The 22,030-nt window shown below is 41.7% G+C and overlaps 1 protein-coding gene across 2 annotated transcripts in view; it reads right to left on the minus strand.

The window, feature by feature from the left end:
• TTC28 (tetratricopeptide repeat domain 28) overlaps positions 1–22,030 on the minus strand; it is a 1,841,724-nt gene that overhangs the window by 1,728,356 nt on the left and 91,338 nt on the right. For both annotated transcript variants that reach the window (XM_085636419.1, XM_085636418.1), the window contains exon 2: positions 5,165–5,449. In XM_085636419.1, coding sequence (XP_085492545.1) covers positions 5,165–5,449 — 285 coding nt within the window. The remainder of the gene's footprint in view (positions 1–5,164; positions 5,450–22,030) is intronic.

Consider the following 22,030-nt stretch of genomic DNA (forward strand, 5'->3'; position numbering starts at 1 on the left):
TGATAACTCATCTATTTCTGCATTTATTTAAGAGATAAACGTGTACACATACTTAGATGCACATACACAGCCAAAAATAATAAACCCACATAAAAAAATAGTATAACAGAACAAATACATGCTAAGATATGCAGTAATTTAAGCACATCTCATTGAACTTTGTAACTCCCCATGCTGCCAATAAGTACAATTATTGGCCATGCTGCCAATATGTACAGCTATTGGCCTGAAAGTCATTGATCTCTGCATGGTGAGTCACTCAAAAGAAGCCAAGATATCTGTATTTTTCCTCTTTTAAAAATAAATACAGGTAATAAAGACAATGTTTTCGGTCTGTATTTATCTGTAAAAATCAGTAAAAACTGAAAAAAGGGAGCCCTACTTATATACTCATGCAAATGTTCGAATAGATGTGCCTGCCAGTCATACTATGGCTCCTGATTTGTCTTCATTATAAATCCAATGGATGCGAGAGATGGATTCAAAAATATCTAACATGTCAGTTCCAGATTAGCTTCCTTATGCATATCTAGAAAATGTATTTTCCGGTAAAAAAATATGCATTTCCATAAAAATTATGGAGCAATAATAGATTTTAATCTGTGGTAGTGTTTGATAAATTATGCATAAAGGAAATTCAATTTATGTGGCATAGTATGCAATAAAAGGCAGGTTATGTGGCAAATTAGGTGGTGCATTCTACCCATTTTTCATACTTTGAGGTGAAAGGATACAATAGAAAGCCCACAGTAGTCTTAAAAACAGAAACACTCTGTTGTGTTCAAAATGTCCTTCACCAACAATTCGTCATTTTGTTATGCAAGGAAACGCAGAATGCCATGTTATTTGCACTCTAGTGTGCCAGTATGACGGAAATAGTCTTCTGTAGAACATAATGTTTAATGCTTTAATGTTTAATGTACTCAACAGAAAGGAATCCTACATGAACACACCATTTATTACAAATGATGTGGATTTGGATGCTTCCAAATACATTTTAAATCTTGCATTTTCAGCTTTACCCCGTGTTATTTCTATTAGGCTCCTGGCAGCATCTATTTGCCCTACACAACAGCCTTTCAGAACAATATTTGTAAATGTCATAGCAATTTAGGATTCAAAACATGGCACCATAAAATGAGATGGAACAGTCCTTGGATTCTTCTATATTAGGACTCTCCTCCTATAAATGCTTCTTTGAGAACAGTGTATGTGATGTAAACATAAATTTGCATAAATTTCCAGGAATTGACAAACAATAAATGTTTATGGTCAAGGGAGGATTTTTTTATTTCTCCCTCAATTAGTTACATTAAAATTTGGTTTTTGTTTCCTGTGGCAGACAAAAAGCTCTACACTGCAGTCCAAAAACCCGGGAGGATTGCATCTTCTTGCCAAATTTCCCATTTAAAATAAACAAAGTCTGAATATAGGAATCAACATTACTTTCGATCAGTTTGAACTGGCAATAATTTACTTTCCAAAATTAGAAAAAGTATGCACGGTAAGGTGAATTATGTGGCAAGTTCATATTTACAGTAAACTGCAATGGAATTCCGCCGGCTCTCAACAAATGTTTGTACATATATTGATTGTTCAGAAATCCAATTTAAATTCAATTTTCTGAAAAAATATGAATCCAATTAATTTACCTAGTTTCGTAATTGGGTATTGTTCACAAATCTGTTTTATGTAGGTTATCTTAAGCTATGGCATGGAGTCCACCTTCCAGGAGCTATGTTGGAAGCCCCTGCTTTTACATCAGTGGAACTCAACATTCCAGGGGGGTGGTTACTCCAGCAAAACACTGCATTCTGGGAGTTTTAAACTCGCAGCACAATGAACCACTTCCAATTACAAGTATCAGGACACAATGGGCCAGGACTCGAACCCCCTATTGCCCAGTGACATGACGCCAGCAGCTCTGCGTCTGTTTGCTATCTTCATCACATCTTGGCACGGTCGGACTTCCAATGCCTTTGTTCCGTCAAAGAAAGACCGGCAGTCTTTGGTTTTCTCATAGGCGAAGGCATTCACTTAGACAAAGAATGCTCGGAACATTCCAAGAATGTATTTTATTAGTTACAAGCTGTCGGAAGTTTGCAGCTGATTGGCCACTGGCCTCTATCCGTTGTAATTAAAGCCACGACCCCCCGGTCCTCTCCAGGACGTAATATCAGGTTCATTTATGAACATTTGGCTCTAAAAACAAAGAAACTCCGTCCGCTCTTTGCCGGGTTTTTTGTGGTGTCTGAGGGGTTAGAGGTATCCATATTCCAGACCATATCTGTCAAGCCTGCAGGATAAAGTTACCAGATGAGTCCTTTTCACTAACACCACATAGCTACACTCTCAGAGTTTGGTTTAACAATGCCTTCTGGGAGTTGTAGTCCTCGTTCACATTAGTTGAACCAATTAAAATAGGCAAGTATTGTGCTATGCAGATGAGTAGAGTACACTATAACCAGGGAGGGAATCCTGGATCCGGAAACAATCACTTGTCCCATCCCAAGACCGGAGCATTGTGTTCTTGGTGGCAGGGTGTCATCTGGTAACCCTCTGGCACTAGCAAGGACACAGGGTGCTATGACTGCCTGCTACCAAATGCCAAACAGCAACTCAATAACAAATCAGAATTCAGAAGAACAGGGTAGGGGATGCCAATGTACAGGTAAGTGTCAGAGACCTCAAGATAATCTACGGCAGGTGTGAGTGGTTCATCCTACCACATGCCGTCTGTGCAGACTGGTGCTTGCAGCTTTTAAAAACATCTTTTTAAGTGCCAAACTGTTATGTTTTATTGAGTTATTCCTTTTTCCTTTTTTTAAAGCACTCTACGGAGGAACCCATGCGGCACTATCTAGGCAGAAAGTGGCTGCATAGGTGGGGGTTGCAAACAGTGGAATTTTTATTGCAGAAAGACATTAGTCTTTGCGGCTTTTTCATGGCTCTCGTGTTTGCCACGTCCATGTGTGAGGACTTCATCCCATCCAGGCCTTTCCTTTGCATCTGGGCCATTTAGTGATTTAGACACTGGCAACCAAAAGGGCCCCCAAAATTGAGATGTACACGGCTTAAACCCAAAGCACTTCTCGAGAGAGAGACCTATTTGATTGGGGGAGAGAGGGACCAATTGGGGGTTGTCTTCTTGGAAAGGGGTGGCCCCAGACTTTGGGCGATGTAAATGAAACAAAAAACTGGTCTGGATGAATTACTCAACCACAGCAAGGGACACATTAGTATTTCTTCTCTTGAGTTACATACATACATAGCGGGCTTTGGACCAGCCCGCTTCATTCATCAGTCTCTTCAATCGTCATTCAGGTCTTGCCTCTATCCACCACACTTTGCGGCAGTGCGGTGAGCCCACTTGGCCACTAGCTCTCTTGCACTGTGATTGGTGGCATTTCTTCCATTATGAGCCCCTCTGCCTAAAAACAGTGCCCTTCAGGTCCAGGGCTGGTGGGCATCTACTTTATTTTACTAGCACTTTTTCCTTTCTTTAATGTATCCTTTCTCTTCCGTCATCCTTGTGTGCTCAAAAAAGGTCTTCAGGTTACTGTAATTCCAAACCAATAGTGACGTATCCTTCCTCTCTTTGACACCCCCTCCACTCCACCGCTCGTTTTGAGGGACAGCGACGGCAATACCTTCTCCGCGATTACATTGTGCGTAAACCTAGTTTGCACTCACAAACTGAAATCTGCGTCGTTCTATAGACGCCTTTTGGAACTGTGTCCCATCTGATGCATCACAGTGATACATAAACTACAATATCCCAAGTATGGTGAAAGAAATACATAGAATATATAATTGCGTAATGGTATATCAGACCTCAATCAATTGTTATGACACAATTTCTGCTATTCACCAGAAAATACTTTATCTGTATTCTGTAGAGAGATATGTGCTTGAGAGTAGAACAAATACAATCTGTTTTACAAGCCTGCGGCCCATTTCCAAAGAATTTGGACACCTCGATTTGTTTTTTTTAATCATTCGTTTTTACTTATTTTTATTTATTTTCCTCCCTCATTCGTAACTGTCAGTGGATTCTACCAATGTTCCCCGTTTTTCATTTCTCTTTTTTGTTTGTGCTGAGCGCTCACAGATAACTCAATGGCAATCAAATGTGTAATAGAAAACGTTGTGTCAATACATCAAATAAGCATTTTGAAAAGTTGTTCATGTACTTGGCTTTGATGAGTTCTTTGAAGTGGGCTGAGAGATGAAGATACATTTGAAATCTCATTTTAAAACCACTTCCAGGGAGCTCACAAATATGACGTTGGTGTTGCTATGCAACAGACCTTCCAGCCAATAGATGTTCTGTCTCGCTGATACAATTGGAGGCCATGATTATATTTGCTTTTGCGCTTGATAACATATTTTGTCTATTTTCATATATTCTTATTGCTAAAGTAATAAAAGGAACTGGGTTACAAAAATACAAAATTGTCTTATTTAATGTACTCAATAAATATAGATCCATAATAATATTATATACTTCATATTTACTATTCATAATAATATCTTTCTGCCAACACACATAGCACATAAGTGTACAGAATTGGATTCTAACCATCTAACAGTCGGCGGCCTTGGGAACATAATTCAAATATGTGGCATTTATGAGAAAATAGAGAGAGCCATTCAAAACATATCACATTTAAAAACCCTATGGAACTTCCTCAAGCGAAGCACCTAAAGTCCTCCAAATAGAGTTGAACTTCTCTAGACAATCCCCCGCCAGACTTGGTTTTTAAACCATGGTTTCCAGTGAATAACCACATAGCATGGCCCACTAATGTCCAAAGCGGAGGGGAGCTGGGGAGAGGGAGGCAAGATTGATCCGGTGTTTATCAATCCATAGATCTCACAAGTCATTGCTGCAACAGTGACAGACAGATGTCGATGAGGAATCCAATCATACACACCAACTCCTAAAACTATCCGTCAATTGAAAGTAATGGGTTACTTTAAATACATCAAATACTTTTGCGCTTTTCATCATATAGGGTGCTTATGATGTTTAATAGTAAACCTGGAAAGGGGATTGTGCCGACAGAGGTATTTCACTAGTACTTGTTCTTGGTAACCCCCTATATCAAAGAGGATTGCTTTCTTGAAAATACAATTCAAACAGCTGGCAATGCCATCCTACCTTGGGCCATTTTGGGTTCAAGAGCCGAGCTTTGATTGCGTCATCCAGGGCCGGCTCGTACTTCTGGATTTTCATGAAGGCGGCCGACCTGTTGCTGTACAGGATGCAGTTTTGCGGGTCCACCGCCAGCGCCTCATTGTAGAGTTCAATGGCCCGGTGGAAGTCTCCGTCATGGCAAGCTTGGTTACTCTGCCGGACCTTCTCAATGAACTCTGCCTTGGAAAGCGTTGGCCCATCACCACCTCGTCCACCAAAAGCCTTCAGGCCAAATGCAGGAGCTTTTTCCTAAGAAAGGAATGAGCCTTGGTTAAATTGGCTGCCAAGGGACTTTTACAAAAATACAGAAACAAACAATTGTGACGAGTGGAAACCTTAAATTGATCTCAGCCACTTGTGTTTAGCTCGGGATGCATTCCAGTCCATCATTTTTCATCCCCTAAGGAACTTTTAACAGTGACCTATAATATAGGAATTAACGTTGGTCTTGCTCCAAAAGGAACGAACCAGTTTGAATTGTCAGAGCAGGTCTCCTTCAGAGGGGAACAGAAGCCAGCAGACCGATATGGAACTACTTAGGGCTCATTAGGACTGGAGCAGACCTGGCCTGGAAGCTCAGTCTGGACCGTTCCTAATGGAGCAGGACCAAGACTGATCTGCATATGGCTGGTTTCTGTCTTGAGCAGCACAGTGGGCAAAAACGATGGATTAGGATGTGCCCCAGGGTGATTGCCAATGGCTGAGAGTAAATCAAGCATTCCTTCCATTAAAAAGAAATGCAGAGCATTTATTTCATGTTTAACCCCTTCGGTGCTCATGACGGAATGGTTCCGTCATGACCCACGGTTGAGCTGTGCTCATGACGGAACCATTCCGTCATGACCACGCCCGCGCAAGATTCCGTCAGCACAGCGGCGGAATCTGCGCAGCATCGAAGGGGTTAACAATGTTTCATTTTATCCTGGGATACAGGATAAGACTCTTCAGAACCCTAAAATTTCAACAGTAAGAAGGATTGCACAGGGTTCACATTCCAATGGTTTATCATTGAAAATGTGTACAAATTTAATGGAGCATTTCCATGCAGTCAGATAATTTATAAGACTTGTTGGATTTCCCAAAATCACAAAGCTGAAAAAAGTAAAAGCTAGTTATAACAATAACAATAATAAATCTTTATTCTGGAGCAATCGCAACCATATAGATACAATCATGCAGTAGAAACATTGTTGTTAGACTTGTCATCTTTTGGCGTGTTTCCCCTGTCTTTTTGCTTTCTGACCTCCCAGTTTTGACTCTGTTTTTGCTGGTTCAGTGTCTCTGCGCACTCTCACTGCTGTTCAGTGTTAACGTGCAAGTGCTACTGTTGTAAATTGTTATTATGAATTGGTGCTTCCATGATTGCCATATTTGATTTACTTGTAAGCCCCTAGTAAAGTGCACGGAGTGTGCCAGGGCCTGTAAATCAAATGCTACTAGTGGGCCTACAGCACTGATTGTGCCACCCACATGAGTAGCCCTGAAAGGGTATCTCAGACCTGCCATTGCAGTGTCTGCGTGCAGTTTGTAACTGCCACGTCAACCTGGCAAGTGTACCCCCGTGCCAGGTCCTAACCTTCCCTTTTCTTACATATTAGTCACCCCTAAGGTTGGCCTAAGGTATCCCTGTGGGCAGGGTGCTGTGTATGTTAAAGGTAGGACATGTACTGGTGTGCGTGACATGTCCTGGTGGTGAATTACAGTGTATTTCGTTTTCACCACTGTAAGGCTATCTGTCCCATAGGAAAGAATGGTAATTTTTCTTATAACATTTTATAAGCATAAATTCCCCTTGGGACAAGATAGAGAACGGAGTTTAGTATGCCTGGACTCAAAATGTAAAAATGCATCTTTTAGTAAGGATGATTTTTGTGTTCTGAGTTTGAAAATGCCACTTTTAGAAAGTAGGTATTTTCTTGCCTTGCCATCCTGTGTGCCTCTGCTGGGTTTGTGGATTGACTGTCTGGCCTCGGAAGGACAGGGGCTGGGGATGTGCAGTGGCTCCAGGTAGTCTGGATGAGTCAGGGCTGGGCTGAATAGACCCTGGCTGCATTTAGAGTAGTGGGAGGAGATTTCCTTGCACTTGAATGGACCTGGTTTGCCTTGAACAATGCTGTCTCCACCTCCTGCCAGGATGTTGGCCAGAGAGGACCGAACTGGTTTGGACTAGGCATAGACATTCTCTGCCTGAGAAAAAAAAGGGATTTTGAGGATTTTGAGTATAAATATTGGGGTCCAGACCCCAAAAATTTAGAACTCGCTGGAATCAAGGAACCTGCCAAGAAGAAGAGCTGGAAGAGCTGCCAGGAGGAGGACTGCCCCTTTGCTGTATTGTTGCTTTATTGGGTTGGCCTGCAGTTGCTGCCTCTGCCTTGGGCAGTGAAAGGACTGCACTGAACTTACTTTACTCGTGCTGAGTATCTCCAATGGCTTGAAGTAGAGCTTGACTTCTGTTCTGAAGTCTCAGAGACTGCAAAGACTTCACCAACCTCTGGGTACCGCTTCTGGAACCGCTGTTTCAGTTGCCACAGAGAAGGGAAATGCAACCAATTCCATCACCAACTCCATCGCTGGCTCTGTTTCCTGACGGCACCACAGAAGGCACCTTCTGCATCTTGCACCGCAACCCGAGTCTCACGGCCGATGACGACTGATGCCGAGCCGCTGGTTGCACCGTAACCTGTGGGCACCGCCCTCCGCTCAGCCTCACTTCGCAATCCTGGTCTCACCAACGCCATAGCTGCTGCTGACTCAGACACCTGTGACTGCATTGTGGCTGGGGGCACCGCTCGTAAGTTTCGACGCACCGCTTCGTCCCACACAGCAGTCTGGGCCGACTGACGCCAGCTCCTGCTAACCGGCTCTGTCGCTTGCAGAGCCACCTGCCAGCATCGCACCGAGCACCGCCTCGCCCAGCACCATAAGCCTTGGTTTCACTGACGCCGTCTGGATGATCGTCATCGAGCCGCTGCCTGCACCGCATCGAGAGGGCACCGCACCCTGCACCACTTCAATTTTGCAATACAACAGCAACGGTTGCCTCGACCAGCTCACACCAATGTGCCAATCGCAACGAGAAAGATACTGTTCACGAGTCTGTTCATGCTTTCGCTGGCCCATACGGACGCGGTCAGCTGGAACTGCTAGACTCTGCTGTTTTCAGCATTGCGGTAGCCCCGGACGGAGCTACCGACTCGTACAAACTGTGTTTTTAAGGATATCTTGCAAAGTATATATTTTTAAGTACTGTATGTTTAATTTATATCGTTTTGGGCTGCTTTTGGATATATAAAAATATTGGATATTTTTCGAAACTGGTGTGGTGTCCTTTTGTAGTGTTTTCACTGTATTTCTGTTGGTTATGTGCAAATGCTTTACACACTGCCTCTGAAATAAGCCTGACTGCTCGTGCCAAGCTACCAAAGAGATGAGAAGGGGTTATTTTAGGAGTGTAACTCCCTCCCCCTGACTAGGAAGAACAGTCCTACTTGGACAAAGGTACCTACCTCTGCCAACTAGAGACCCCTATTTCTAACAATCATAATTACAAATCCAGTTAAAAGTTCAGATAAAACACAACACATACAATTTAAGAATTAAGATAGAATGTCACTGTTGGTCACAGGTGATTAAAAAAGGGTGAGAAAACACGGATGGCCATTCAGTTGTCAATTGGGTCTAGATAATCTTGATCTGTAGGCGGCCCGCAAGAAAATTGTCATTGAGTTCATTAGGTAACAGCTGTAAATACATAAGCGCCACTCTGGCTTGCCTAAACTTCAGTCTCTTTAAAAGAAGGCGAAGAAACTGCCTTCTTGGGAGGGTAAATTATGTACACAAAAGGACAAAATGTAACATCTCCTGTGGAGACCTAGAGTCACAGCCACAGAGTCCTCTTGTGTTTGGGGAACAAAACCAGACTGAGATGGCAAAAGATGGTGAAGAAGGATAAACTTAAAATGGGGGACTAAAAACCTGTCATTTGCCCATGTTAGGGTAGAGAAGTAATTTTCCCTGCCCTGAACTGTCTTTAACAAGGCATGCGCCCTTACTGTTGGTTCCCGGAGCTTGGTGTTTTTACGGTGGGCAGAGGTATATTTGAAATAAAGTTCTTTTATAATGTTATGGTCTTATGGCCTTAGAGAGTCACATGAGAGAAAAATATCTGGCCTACCTAGAGCAAAAAAAGACTCCTTCACATATCGTAGCTAGGGAATTTTAAGGGCATGCTCTAAAGACAGGCAGTCTGAGATTATCAGGTGATTTAGGTCCTTGTTCTCCATAGACCATATTTTTACACAGCTCAATAGAGGCTTAACTGCCACCTGATCGGCTAAGAAATTAACACCAAGCTCTTCGCAAACTAGTTTTGGGCCACCTGTAGCTTGTATGCTGCAGTATACCTCCATACCTCACTATATATAACACCTTTGAGGTGCATATAAAACGGTACAATTTTAAAATGATCTCTGGTGGCCAAGATCCTAATCTATGGGCATAACTGGCTATGACGCCTATAGACTTGTTCAAATTGCTCAGCTCACCCTCGACTAGTTGTTCTTGCACTGCAGCACCTTATGCATGTGCTGCTGCAGTTGAAGAAAAATGCACCTGCGTGGAAGCTGCAGCTTATAGGGCACTGTCAACTGGCGTTCTCGGTGGACCCATGCCCTGTAGTTACCCAGATGTATGAAAGTCTCCAATGCTAATCCCAGCAATCAGGCTGCATCAGTGCATGAGATTAGCATGTCTCCAGCCCTTCCCACAAGATCACGGGCAGAATCTTTGGGTTGGCAAAATATTGTGTCAAAAATATCAAGGACCTGATATTTTGTCTAAACACCCTCTCCACATGCACTCAGAGACAATGCAACCTATTTTTGATCTTTATAGCACACCTTAAGATACAACCACTACTAAATAGCAGTTGTTTAGGATTCCTGCAGGGCTGCCACGCAGCACTTCCGACCCTCCACCACTCATGTAACATAGGTGGGCTTGGACAGTATTGCACACAAGAGATAGCTTTGCAGAGTCACAGCCTCGCATGGGCGCAAATTTGCAAATTTTGGTGATTCACAAATCTTTCCAGATGTGCTCCCAGAAAGCTGCGCCAAGATGTGCTTGAGAACCTTATGCTCTTAAATACAGTGGTTTGCACATGTAATTTTACTTGTTACGCCAAAAATGTGTTGTTTGAAAATGCGATTAGTCAAAAAGATCAGACAGTTTGTGAATTGTGTATTTATCACAGGCACAGATGAGTGGCCTTGAAATCTTTCCGTTTACTTCATAGTTTTATGGTCACAGTTAGGAAAGGAGATGCGTTTAGGAACGAGAAGACCTTTTTCATGAAAAATAGAGAGCTCAGGGGGTCAGCAGAGCTCATCAAACCCATAATAAGACACTTTGTAGGTGTACAAACTACACTGGCCCTGAACCGTACTTATTGAAAGTCAATAATATTTGGGAAAGATCCAAGGTTCAGATTAGAAACAATATGTCATTTTTTTTCATTCCCTTTACATCAATACGTTAGTGATTCGGTTTGTATGTGTCCCTGCAATGAGGTTTCAGATCAAATATTGCACTATTTTATCTTTTATATGAGTTTTATGTAAATATACTAAGTTACTTCTTATCCCCATAATGAAAAGACCATTTTAGAAAATGTAAGCCTGCTTTATGTTTATTACAAACTTTGAAGACAAATAATATCGGTTTTGCAGTTGGGTCTTTTTTAAAGTCAATTGGACATCATCTAAACATCAGGCTATTTTAAATATATTTGGTTATGTATTTTATATGGTTGACTTTTATGATCATACAAATGACTGAATAACGTTTACTGATGGTTATCATGGTCTATTCCTATTATGCAGGTTTTTATTTTTATTTATTGGCTTCAGAATGTGATGGAGTGTGCTATGTATTTAAATTTGTGTAAATATAAGCATGAATGGCATTAATCCAAGAATATCTAGATTACTGCTATAGACAAATCGGTGCTTGAGAAAAGCGTAGAAATTAACTTGCCAAACAAACTAATAGAGATAAAGCCAAGAGGACTTTCTGAATCTGAGAAGACTGGAAATATGCAAATTCTTCCCGAGAGGCAGGGATGACAGAAAGAGTGCTGACACTGAACCGAAGGGCTCTTGTACCAAACTTGTTTGTGAACGCAAAGCCTGAAAATTAGGTTTTGTGACTGAAAAACACATTTTCACACGATACAGAATCCCTTTATATGAGTCAGAAAAGTTTTTACAACTCATAAAAGTAGTTCTGTGACCCTTTGCGAAAAAGGAGGCGCTGTGAAAGAGGCCTTCCTTTTGTTTGAAAGTTGAAAATAAATATATCCGTGGTTTGTGACCACAATTTTGATAGCTAACCATTGGAAATTTACAACCAGTGTAGCTAGGGTGGTCAAGGATTCTAAAAGGGGAAGCTGTGCACTTGGAGCGGCTTTCCAATGGGGACCGAACTGGATGGCCTCAGCGGGGGGCAGGCAGGTGTCCAGGGGACGGCTTCATACTCCGCCCATGAGCCCCCCAAAAACATTTAAAATTTTTTTTTTTTTTTTTTTTAAACAGCACCTGTCTCTTTAATGGACTTGGATTGCTTTTTAAAAGAAATATTTCCTGTTTGGGAAAGCAAACCAGGAGTGCAATACAAAGCTCTATGTTTCCCTTAGTACCCTATAATGATTACCAGTTACTGGGCACAGTGTGGGAAAGCATCAAAGTTACAACATACTTTTTAATTATTGCTGCAATGTCTGAGGTCTCTGGAAAAATGTGCTCCTGCATCTATCTCTCTTTCTCTCACTCCACCAGATCTCTCTCTGTTGCTCTCTCTGAGCGTGCGAGGGGGGAATGAAGAGAGCAAAATAGAAGGGAAGGACATTCAGGTAAATAGATATGGCAATATGGCAGTTGTGAGAGAGATTGAGATACAGGATATAAAGTGACAGGTGAATAAAAAAAGCTGAGAAAAGAGAAAGAGTTTCAAAGAAGCTACAAAGAGACAGTTGAAAAGAGAGCTCACAGAGCGACATCATTTTCTGACGGAACGTGTAAGTGGTTCTAAAGAGAAATGTGAGAATACGGTTATGTGTGGGTCCAAGAGAGAGACTGAGACCAAAGAGAGTAGAGATTAGAGGCACAGGCAATGAAGAGCCGGGCCAGTAAGAGACAGCAGTATCCGACACATGGACTTCCATGAGGTGGGAACCAGGTTTGAGGGCTTAGAGCTCGGAGTGAGTGATATAGTGAGCCAAGCAGGAACCAGAAAGCAAGCAAGTAAGGAGCGAGAGCAGCAGGACAGAGGTAAGTATAAAAGAAATGTCTTGAATAATAACGTGTTGCTTATACTGCACTTCATGCACACATTTCTGAGGTTTCTAAGCACTCTAAATAACAAATGAAAGCCAAAGGTTACAATGGCTTAATGAAATGCTACTCTCTTTACTGGAATTGGAAGGATGAAAGGATGCATCGACCTGGGTACGACAAGATGATGTTATGCTATGCCACTGATGCAAATGCAAAGATGTTAGTTCTTTGTCCCTTGCAGCCAATATCCCTGGATTATAAGTCTATTACAAAGATTTGAAAAATGTGCCATGTCTAATTTATCTATTTATTAATGGGCACCTCTTTTTGCAAACCATTACGAATGCGCAATTTACGATGTATCCCATTAGTACAATTGTCACATCACAAACTGCATCCCCTTTTCCAGCTCAGGTCGGTGTGCAATTTGCACATCCCTGGTTTGCCAAAGGGGAGTCTTCTTCAGGTCCTAAACTCTTTGAAATGTAATAACCAATAAAAAAACTATCAGAAAATCTAAGATTACAAGGAGGTTGGGACAAAATGAACCGTTCATCGCATGTGGGATTAAAGTGGCTTGAGGACTAGGCAAAGAGCCTTAGACTTGACCTGTTCAGATCAGAAGCCTGTGCAATGAGGCTAAATCTGGCACAGATTGGTGGCAATGAGACAGAACTAACAGGAGCCTGGCAGCTACATCCTGTATGAGTTTCAACCTATATAAACAATCTATTTTCCATCCTTAATAGGTTGCCCTACAGTAATCCACTCTTCATGAAATATGGCATTCAGACTCATAACTTTGTGAGAAAAGGAAAAGAAATGCAATTTTTTTTCCAGAACTCAGCTGTGAAAGAAATAAGCTGCAGCCACTGCACTGACCTGAATTCATCATGAACCCTAGATATTTACCTCCTTCCAATGGATTTCCAGAGCACGTGGCTAACAATGGCGCTACTGCTGGAGCGGGTTATGCAAAATTTTGTATACCCACCCCATTTTGCATGTTTATTAATTAGATTAATTAATTAATTATAATTGAATTAATGGGTTGAAGTGGAAATAACTAATCAAACTTATTAATGACTGAAATACACGTTGGATTTGCATCTGCATGGCTTAATTAATATGTGAACTAAATTTCGTACGCATACTAATGATAGACAATTAGAATATTGCATGATATATGTTGCTTTTGTGATGTAATTGTGATTCGTGCTTTATTTAGTAAGTATAAACCGCATTGAGTATTGCTTTTGGCTAGATAAATACACACACATATGGGTATTAGCGAGGGAATAACAATTGCATAGTCATTTTTATGTATTAATTACGTTTTTGTGTTTCTTTGCTTAAGTTGACCAATTTGGCCTATCGAAAGATGGCTGGCTTTGGTGCCTAACCCGACTGCCAACGCTGAACAAGGCTTGGGTGAAGTGCGCCTGCGCTGACAACAGATGAGCAACAATGGCCTCATCCTGACCCCAGGCAAGCTGTACTTATCAAGGTCGCACTGGGAAATGTGCCGACCCTACAGACAAAAGACTTTCTTTAAAAACCGGAACCAGCAAGTATGCTGACACCATGGACTAAACCTTATGAGAACTTTGTAGAACGACCCCTGACCAGCCAATCAGAACAGTTTAAAACTCATTTTTGCTACATTTTGTTATTGAAATTATTATAAAAACCCATAGAATAGAGAGGTTGTGGGTCGCTCCTTCGATTTCCTGATGTTATGCTGACGGAGAGGACGGTGACACTGCAGGACAGCTGTTAGCCTGAATCTTTGACGGACTGAATTAATGCCCAAACCCCTGATGAACTGATCCTGCTATAATTGATGGGCATAGATTTGCGAGACTGCCCGATTTGACATAGAGGACGACTTTAGCCGGAATAGGTAAATATGAATGGTAACTTGATCAAATGAATGATTTAAATTTGCAATATTAATATAAATTTGAACATCTACAGAAATGAGTTGGGTTGTTTATTCATTGAAATGTGTTAATGGAAAGGTTAATTAGAGAATTAGAAAGTCACTTAAACCTACAACTAACTGATCCGTCCCGTTTATGAGAGAAATACCAAAGTTGAAATTCAGGGCCTAATGAGTATTAGAAGGTTGTGTAGATTTGTTGCTCATTAGGGTAGAAGTGGTATTTTTCCGACTCATTTCCAGCGCTTGGAAGGATAATCGCCTCTCGCACGGACTGATGGTGAGTGAATGTTGGTGTTATGGGCCCCACCAGCGAATGTATGGATAGTGTGTGTATGTGAGATCTTTGGTTTGGGACGGTAGAGAGGGATTTTGCACTCCGCGCTGGAGCAGTTTTTCTGGTAGCAGTATGGTTGTTATTGTTTTGGTTTAGTGATTATTACTTGTACATTGCTTATTGATTTTGGTTATTGATTGGTATTGATTTATGTACTAACACTATGTTGAGTTGCGTTGAGTTCTACGTTGTTTGCACGGCTTCTGGGATGTAGGAAGTCGGAAGTTTGTAACGGTTCCGTAGTAGAGCAGAGGTAAGCGCTGCTCTCGGAAAAGACGGAATTGTTGTTGCCCTGTAGGTACACAGGGGAAACGTGTGACAATTGAAGTTGCACGGCGCATTGTCTGGGTTCAATTTGGTAGCATTAGAGACATTTTCTGTGTGAGAAGTGTGTATGATGGCAAAGGTTACCTGTGAAGTTCTGGTCTTAGGTACCAGGGATACAACTGGCATTCTGATAACGCTTATCACTGGAAAGGTAATAGGTACTCTCTGAGCTTGTTAGAAGGACAAAGGAGAGGTAAGCACTGCTTTGTTAACGTATGTCATAATTCTGTAGTAGGACAGACTGTTCGCTGTTCTCGGGAAAGACAAGATTCTGTGTGAATGTACTACATTTTCTTGTGTGAACGAGTGTGAATGTAAAGGCATTTGGGTTAATTGCGAAGCTCTAGGTTTATTTCTCAGGAGCATTGGGTCTCCAACTATGTGTCTTAAATGCTAGAGAAACAATTGGCTAATGCTTGTTAGAAGGGTGAAGTAGAGGGATGTGCTACTTTATCAACGGAAGCAATGATTCTGTAGTAGGGCAGAGGTAAGCGCTGCTCTCGGGAAAGACGGAATTCTCGTGAGAAAGATCTTTTTGCTGTTCTTTGGTTAGCGAAGCGGACAATGGAGAAGTTTCTATGTTGTTACTAACAGAAGTGTAGAAATTGAAACAAAAACTTACCGAGCGGATTTGTAAAGGAGGGGTAGACAGAAGCAGGAGCAAGAGCTGCCGCAGCGGCTGCTGACGTCAGAACGACCGCGCTGGGATTGGACAGTCGGTCAGAACTGAGAAACGCCCCGGATTGATGCATTAGTGTACGCCGCGCTAGGATTGGAGGAAACAGGGTGACGTAGACGCTCCTTATTGGTGCGTTAGTGTGAGTCGCGCTAGGATTTGAGGACTGTGACAGTGACGTGGACGCTCTGAATTGGTGCGCTAGTGTGAAGTCGCGCTGTGATTGGATAGATTAGCGGTACAGTTGTAAAGAGGGACTAGCGTTGCGCGAAAGAAAAGAAAATGTATTACGACCCACCAGAGAAAGAAAAGGAGAAGAAAACCTGGTTAGGGAGAATCAAGAAGTGGTTTAAGAAGGACAAACCAGTTATGACTAGGGAAGGACAGTTACTTCCGCCACCGAAAACCCCTGCATCCTTTATGATTGCGAAATATGGGTATCATACTTGTATTTGGTTGGATAACTGGGTGAGATACACCAAGGACGACGGAGTATTAGCTTTTCCAGAGCATGGTTCATTTAATTTGGCTGTTTTAAGAAATTTGAGGGAAAGAATAATGAATTTGGAACTAAGATCTAGACCGACAAAGTTTGAGGCTTTGACGGAATGGGAAGACGAAATGCACGAACGAGAAAGACAAAGAAGTGGTAGAGGATATAGGTACTGGTTTGGAAGACCATACGGACATGAAACACATAGCGATCGAATGAAAAGATGGCGAGATGCGAGTATGACTGAGGGTGTGTTCCCTGTAAGAACTGTAGGAGAGAATGAAGGTCGAAAGTGTGCAGAAAAGAGGCATAATTTGGAGTCAAGAGGGTATGGAGCGAATGAGTCTAAGGATGATGTTCTTGATGATATGTTCTATAAAAATCCACCACCGTATCGACCAGAACCAGAAATGTTAACTCCAAGTGCCCCAATGAGAGAAACGATGCGAATTATAAAATCGGAACCAGAATCCCTAAATTTGAGTAAAAACAGTGGTACCAGGGAAGTAGAAAAGAGATCGGAAGGAAGAACAGATGGAGAAAATTCTGTAGAATTAGCGAAAACAACCCTGGAATTAACTGAGAAAATAAGAGAATTGACCAAGAATCTAGAAGCGTAACTGTTCCAGTAACGATAGGTCCAGTAATGCCTATTTTTGAAAAACAGAAGGACAGTGAGCATTGTTTGACAGTCCATTACAGAAGTAATAAACCTGTAGAACAACCAAAAGTGAGTCAGAATGAGAATCCATGGAGGCAGACTATGAGTGTAATGGAACCAAATTTTACAAATAATCCATTTGTAGATCAGAATTGTGCAGAGAGACGTATGACAATGATAGAAACAGTGTCAGAAACACAAAAAGATTTTGGACACGGAAGTATAGAAAAACCAGTAGGACCATCAACAAACGAGTTAAGTGAATGGTTGAGAAGCTTGCAGAGGAAAGACAAAGAATCCCAGTCAATTGATGTGGCCAAGTTATGAATGGTATTGGAAGAATTGATGGTAGGGACTATCCCGAGAGAAAAATTGAAAACCTATCAGGATGAAGAATTATTATTTTTGTGCAAAAGTGTGACCTGGAGAGCGAAAAACTTGCATGAAAGGTTAGAAGAAGTAGCAAATGAAATGGGTATTGATATTGAAAAGGTAAAAGCCTTACAGAAACCATATCAAGTAGAATTTACTGAAAAGGACATTGAGAATATGAACACCACAGGAAGAATAGGTCAAATTAAGGACATAATCATTTTGCTGAGAAAATGGGGAGACGTGGATAAATGGAGAAGCAGGTGGTATAGAAAACGCGATAATGCCTCAGATAAGACATTTTCAGCCTTTCCTGTAAGAGAAAAGGAGAAGGTAGTGACAGAGTGCCCTATGAGAGAGATTCCAGGAGGAGGATATGTACATGTCCCATGGACGAGACAGGATATTTTGTCTTTTACAAATGACTTACCTCGACTACGCGAAAAGCCCGTCAAGTGGTACAGACAGGTAGACAGATTTGTGAAATTGTCTAAAGTACTATGGATTGATTTGAATAGTCTATTTGACATAATAGTACCAGCAGATCTATGGTCAGAGTGCAAGCTGATGATAAATTGGCCAACCAAGGAATATCCAAGGGATCCTAAAACAGGAGCACCAGACCCCGAGGTAATGAAGAAATATGAGCAGGTTATGGTATTTCTGAAAAATAAAGTGCCCCCTAAAGAAACAGACTGGGTAAAAATTGATCGAACACACCAGGAAAGTAAAGAGTCAGTACATGCATACTTTGAGAGGCTAATACAAGCTTTTAAGCAGTTTAGCGGGGATGAGAATCTGAGTGAAAAGGATTTGAGCCATTTTGTATACAGATTTGTATATGGTTTACGACCAGAAATTGGTCAGATGATTAAACAGCATACGGTAGATTGGCAAAACAAGAAAATAGATGAAGTATTGAGACTTGCTAAATACTTCAGTGATGAAATTGAAGCAACACAGCGGAAGTTAAAGGAGAAGGCAATGTGGGCACAGGTAAAGGTAGCGGAGAGACAGGAAGCACAATTGGTAGAACAAGCAGGGACAAAGCCAAAATTTAGTAATGGGAAGTACAAAGGGAATATTGAAGAAGCTAAAAAGAAGTTTCCGTGTCATAATTGCGGCAGGATAGGGCATTGGAAATCGGAGTGTAAATTTCCCCCGAGTACTAAAAATGAAAATCCATCATTGAACCCACAGGTGCAGCATGAGGTGAGTGGTCAACTGCAGCAACAGCAGCAAGTTGTTCCCCCACAGAATCAGGTGCCAAAACCGCCTTTTCCACAGAGGAGAAACACACAGAAGTATAGTAATGAATCGGGATTCTACAATAAAGAACAGGTAAATAAGCTGCCAGGCGCTGGCGCTGTCTCGCAGTATTGGCTGCAACGCGATGAGAGTGACGCAGAAGAGAGCTATTGACGGTGCCGAAGGGAGGAAGAAGAGTGCGTACTTGGCGCAACTCTAGAAGTAGACCAGACAGGACCTTTTGTAGATGGGATGGTTAATGATGAAAATATTACTTTCCTAGTGGATACTGGTGCTACTCGATCAACTGTTAGATCAGCTGATTTTAAGAATCTTCCTCTCTCGGATGAAACGATCCAAGTAGTTGGTGTGTCCAACAGACAGATTAAGACATATCTTACAGAACCAGTGAAAGTTAGCATAGGGAAATTTTCAGAAATGCACCGCTTTGTGGTGTGTGACTCCAGTCCTGTGAATTTATTAGGTAGGGACCTGTCGTGCAAAATGAATTGCACCATATTTTGTACTCCGGATGGAATAGCTTTTGAAACACCAGATGATGATGTATTGTATAAGATGACCTTAGCTAACAGAGAAAGTGAAGTTACTGAAACATATGCTGTATTCAACCCTGATGAATTACCAAAAGAACTGAGAAAATCTGTAAAGACAGAAGTTTGGGATTTCACTGGAGAAGATGTAGGACTAATGAGAAATGTAGATCCAGTTAAAATAACTGTAAATGAAGGAGTAACATATCCAAATGTTCCACAGTACAGATTGACACCTGAAATAATTGAAGGTGTAACTCCTGTGATAGAGAAAATGATCAGGCAAGGAATTTTGAAAGAAATAATGAGTAGTCCATGTAATTCACCGATAATGGGACTGAAAAAGCCTAATGGGAAATTCAGGATAGTGCAAGATCTGAGAAAGGTGAATAAAATTGTGGTATCCTGTTGTCCCATTGTACCAAATCCATCAGTGATTTTATATCAGATTCCCCATGATGCAGAATGGTACACAGTAATTGATCTGTGTCATGCTTTCTTTTCCATCCCATTGCACCACGACAGTCAGCAAATTTTTGCATTTCGTTTTGGTGAGCGTATTTTGGCATGGTGCCGAATCCCACAGGGGTATACAGAAAGCCCCTCAATATTCAATCAGCTATTAAAGAAGTCTTTGGAGAGTCTAGAAATGCCCGAAAGCTCTGTACTGGTCCAATATATTGACGACCGTTTAGTAGCGTCAAAAACACGTGAAGCCTGTGAGGTAGATACAATAGCCTTGCTGAATCATTTGGCAGATGGAGGACTTAAAGTGTCACCAGCAAAACTACAGTTTCGTAAAAAGGAAGTGCAGTATTTGGGACACAACATTGAGAAAGGACTAAGGAAAATAACAATAGACAGAATAAGAATAATAAAAGGAATGAGAGATCCCATGACTCAAAGAGAAGTGAGAATGTTTTTGGGTATGGTTGGGTATTGTCGTCAGTAGATAGGTAACTTTTCCTTGATCGCAAAGCCTTTGGTGCAATTAACGAGAAGTGATATGAAAGATCCCCTTGAATTAAACAAAGAAGAATTGGCAGCATTTAGACAATTGAGAGAATGGTTTTTGTGAAGCACCGGCACTAGGTATGCCTGACTATGAGAAGGAATTTGAGTTGTATTGCAGTGAGAGAAATGGATGTGCACTTTCTGTGTTAATCCAGAAGCATGGAAAATTGAGGAGACCAATTGCATATTTTTCATCAATGCTTGATCCAGTAGCTGTAGGTTTACCTGGATGTTTGAAAGCGGTGGCTGCAACATGTCGAAGTTTGGAGCAGAGTGAAGGAATTGTGATGGGATATCCATTGAAAGTGTTTGTATCCCATAATGTAGCAATTCTGTTGACAAGGAGTCGTACTCAGTATATGACACATAGTCGGCTGAATAAGTATGAAAAGGTCATATTGGGTGCAACTAATGTGAGTCTTGCGAGATGTGTGAATGTGAATCATGCAACTTTGTTGCCTGATGCTGAGATTGTGGAGGTAAGAGATGAAGTTGATCATGATTGTCTGGATGTACTTGATTTTTGTACCAAACCACGACCTGACATAAAAGATGTACCTTTGCCAGAAAGTGATTTTGTGATGTTCGTTGATGGGTCATGTTTGAGAACAGATGAAGGAGTGCTGAGTGCAGCGTATGCAGTATGCACAGTCACAGCAGTAATTGAAGCATCATATCTGAAAGGAGTGAAATCAGCCCAAGTAGCAGAACTTGTGGCTTTGACAAGAGCCTGCATGATTGGGAAGAGTGTGAGAGTGACTGTGATAACTGACAGCCAGTATGGCTTTGGCGTCGTCCATGACTTCGGCCAACTATGGCTACAAAGAGGTTTCCTGACCTCAAGTGGAACTCCCATTAAGAATGCAGAAGTGGTTGGAAAGTTGCTTGAGGCGATACAGCTGCCTAAACAATTGGATGTTGTAAAATGTGCTGCACATAGTCAAGGTGGTGATTATATTGCCACCGGGAACAGGTACGCCAACGACATGGCACAGTATTGTGCACGAAATCAGAATTCGGTTAATCGGGCTAAGGAAAGAGAAATTTCTTCTTGCTCATTGATGTTCACTAACATTGTGGGAACTTAGGAAGAGGTAAAACAATTGCAGGATGAGGCAGGAGATGAGGAAATGAGACAGTGGGTAAAAGCAGGATGTGCCCCAAGGGAAAAGGATCATGTGTGGGTCTATCGAGATGGAAGACCAGTTATACCTGATAGCATGATGTCTACCATGGCACGGATGTATCATGGCCAGGGACATATTGGGAGAGATGCCATGATCAGATCATTTAAGCAGACCTGGTACAATGCAAAATTCAGACTTGTAGCAGAAAGTCTTTGTAAGAGATACTTAATATGTCAGCAGTACAATCCTGGAAGGAAGACAGTAGTGAGTCTGGGAACAATAGGTCAAGAAGGAGGGCCTTTCACCAGAATGCAAGTAGATTTCATTGAGATGCCTCCCTGTAACAGACTGAGGTATGTTTTGGTTGTGGTCTGCCTATTCTCCAGGTGGGTGGAAGCATTCCCAACAAGAAGAAATGATGGGTTGACCGTAGCTAAGCTACTGCTGAGAGAATTCATCCCCAGGTTCGGGTTCCCAGTGACAATTGAGTCAGACCGAGGTGGACATTTCCATAATGAGATTGTAGGATTAATTTGTGAAGCATTGAATGTACAACAAAAACTACATTGTGCTTACCGACCAGAGGCTTCTGGTGTGGTTGAACAGATGAATGGTACTATCAAAAATAGAATAGGGAAAATGTGTTTGGCTACAGGTATGAAATGGCCTGATGTCTTGCCTCTAGTACTAATGACAATAAGGTCAATTCCAGACCGAACTACAGGATTGAGTCCTCATGAAATAATCA

This window comes from Triturus cristatus, chromosome 11 (genome assembly GCF_964204655.1).
Source record: "Triturus cristatus chromosome 11, aTriCri1.1, whole genome shotgun sequence".
In the NCBI taxonomy this organism is placed as follows: Eukaryota; Metazoa; Chordata; class Amphibia; order Caudata; family Salamandridae; genus Triturus; species Triturus cristatus.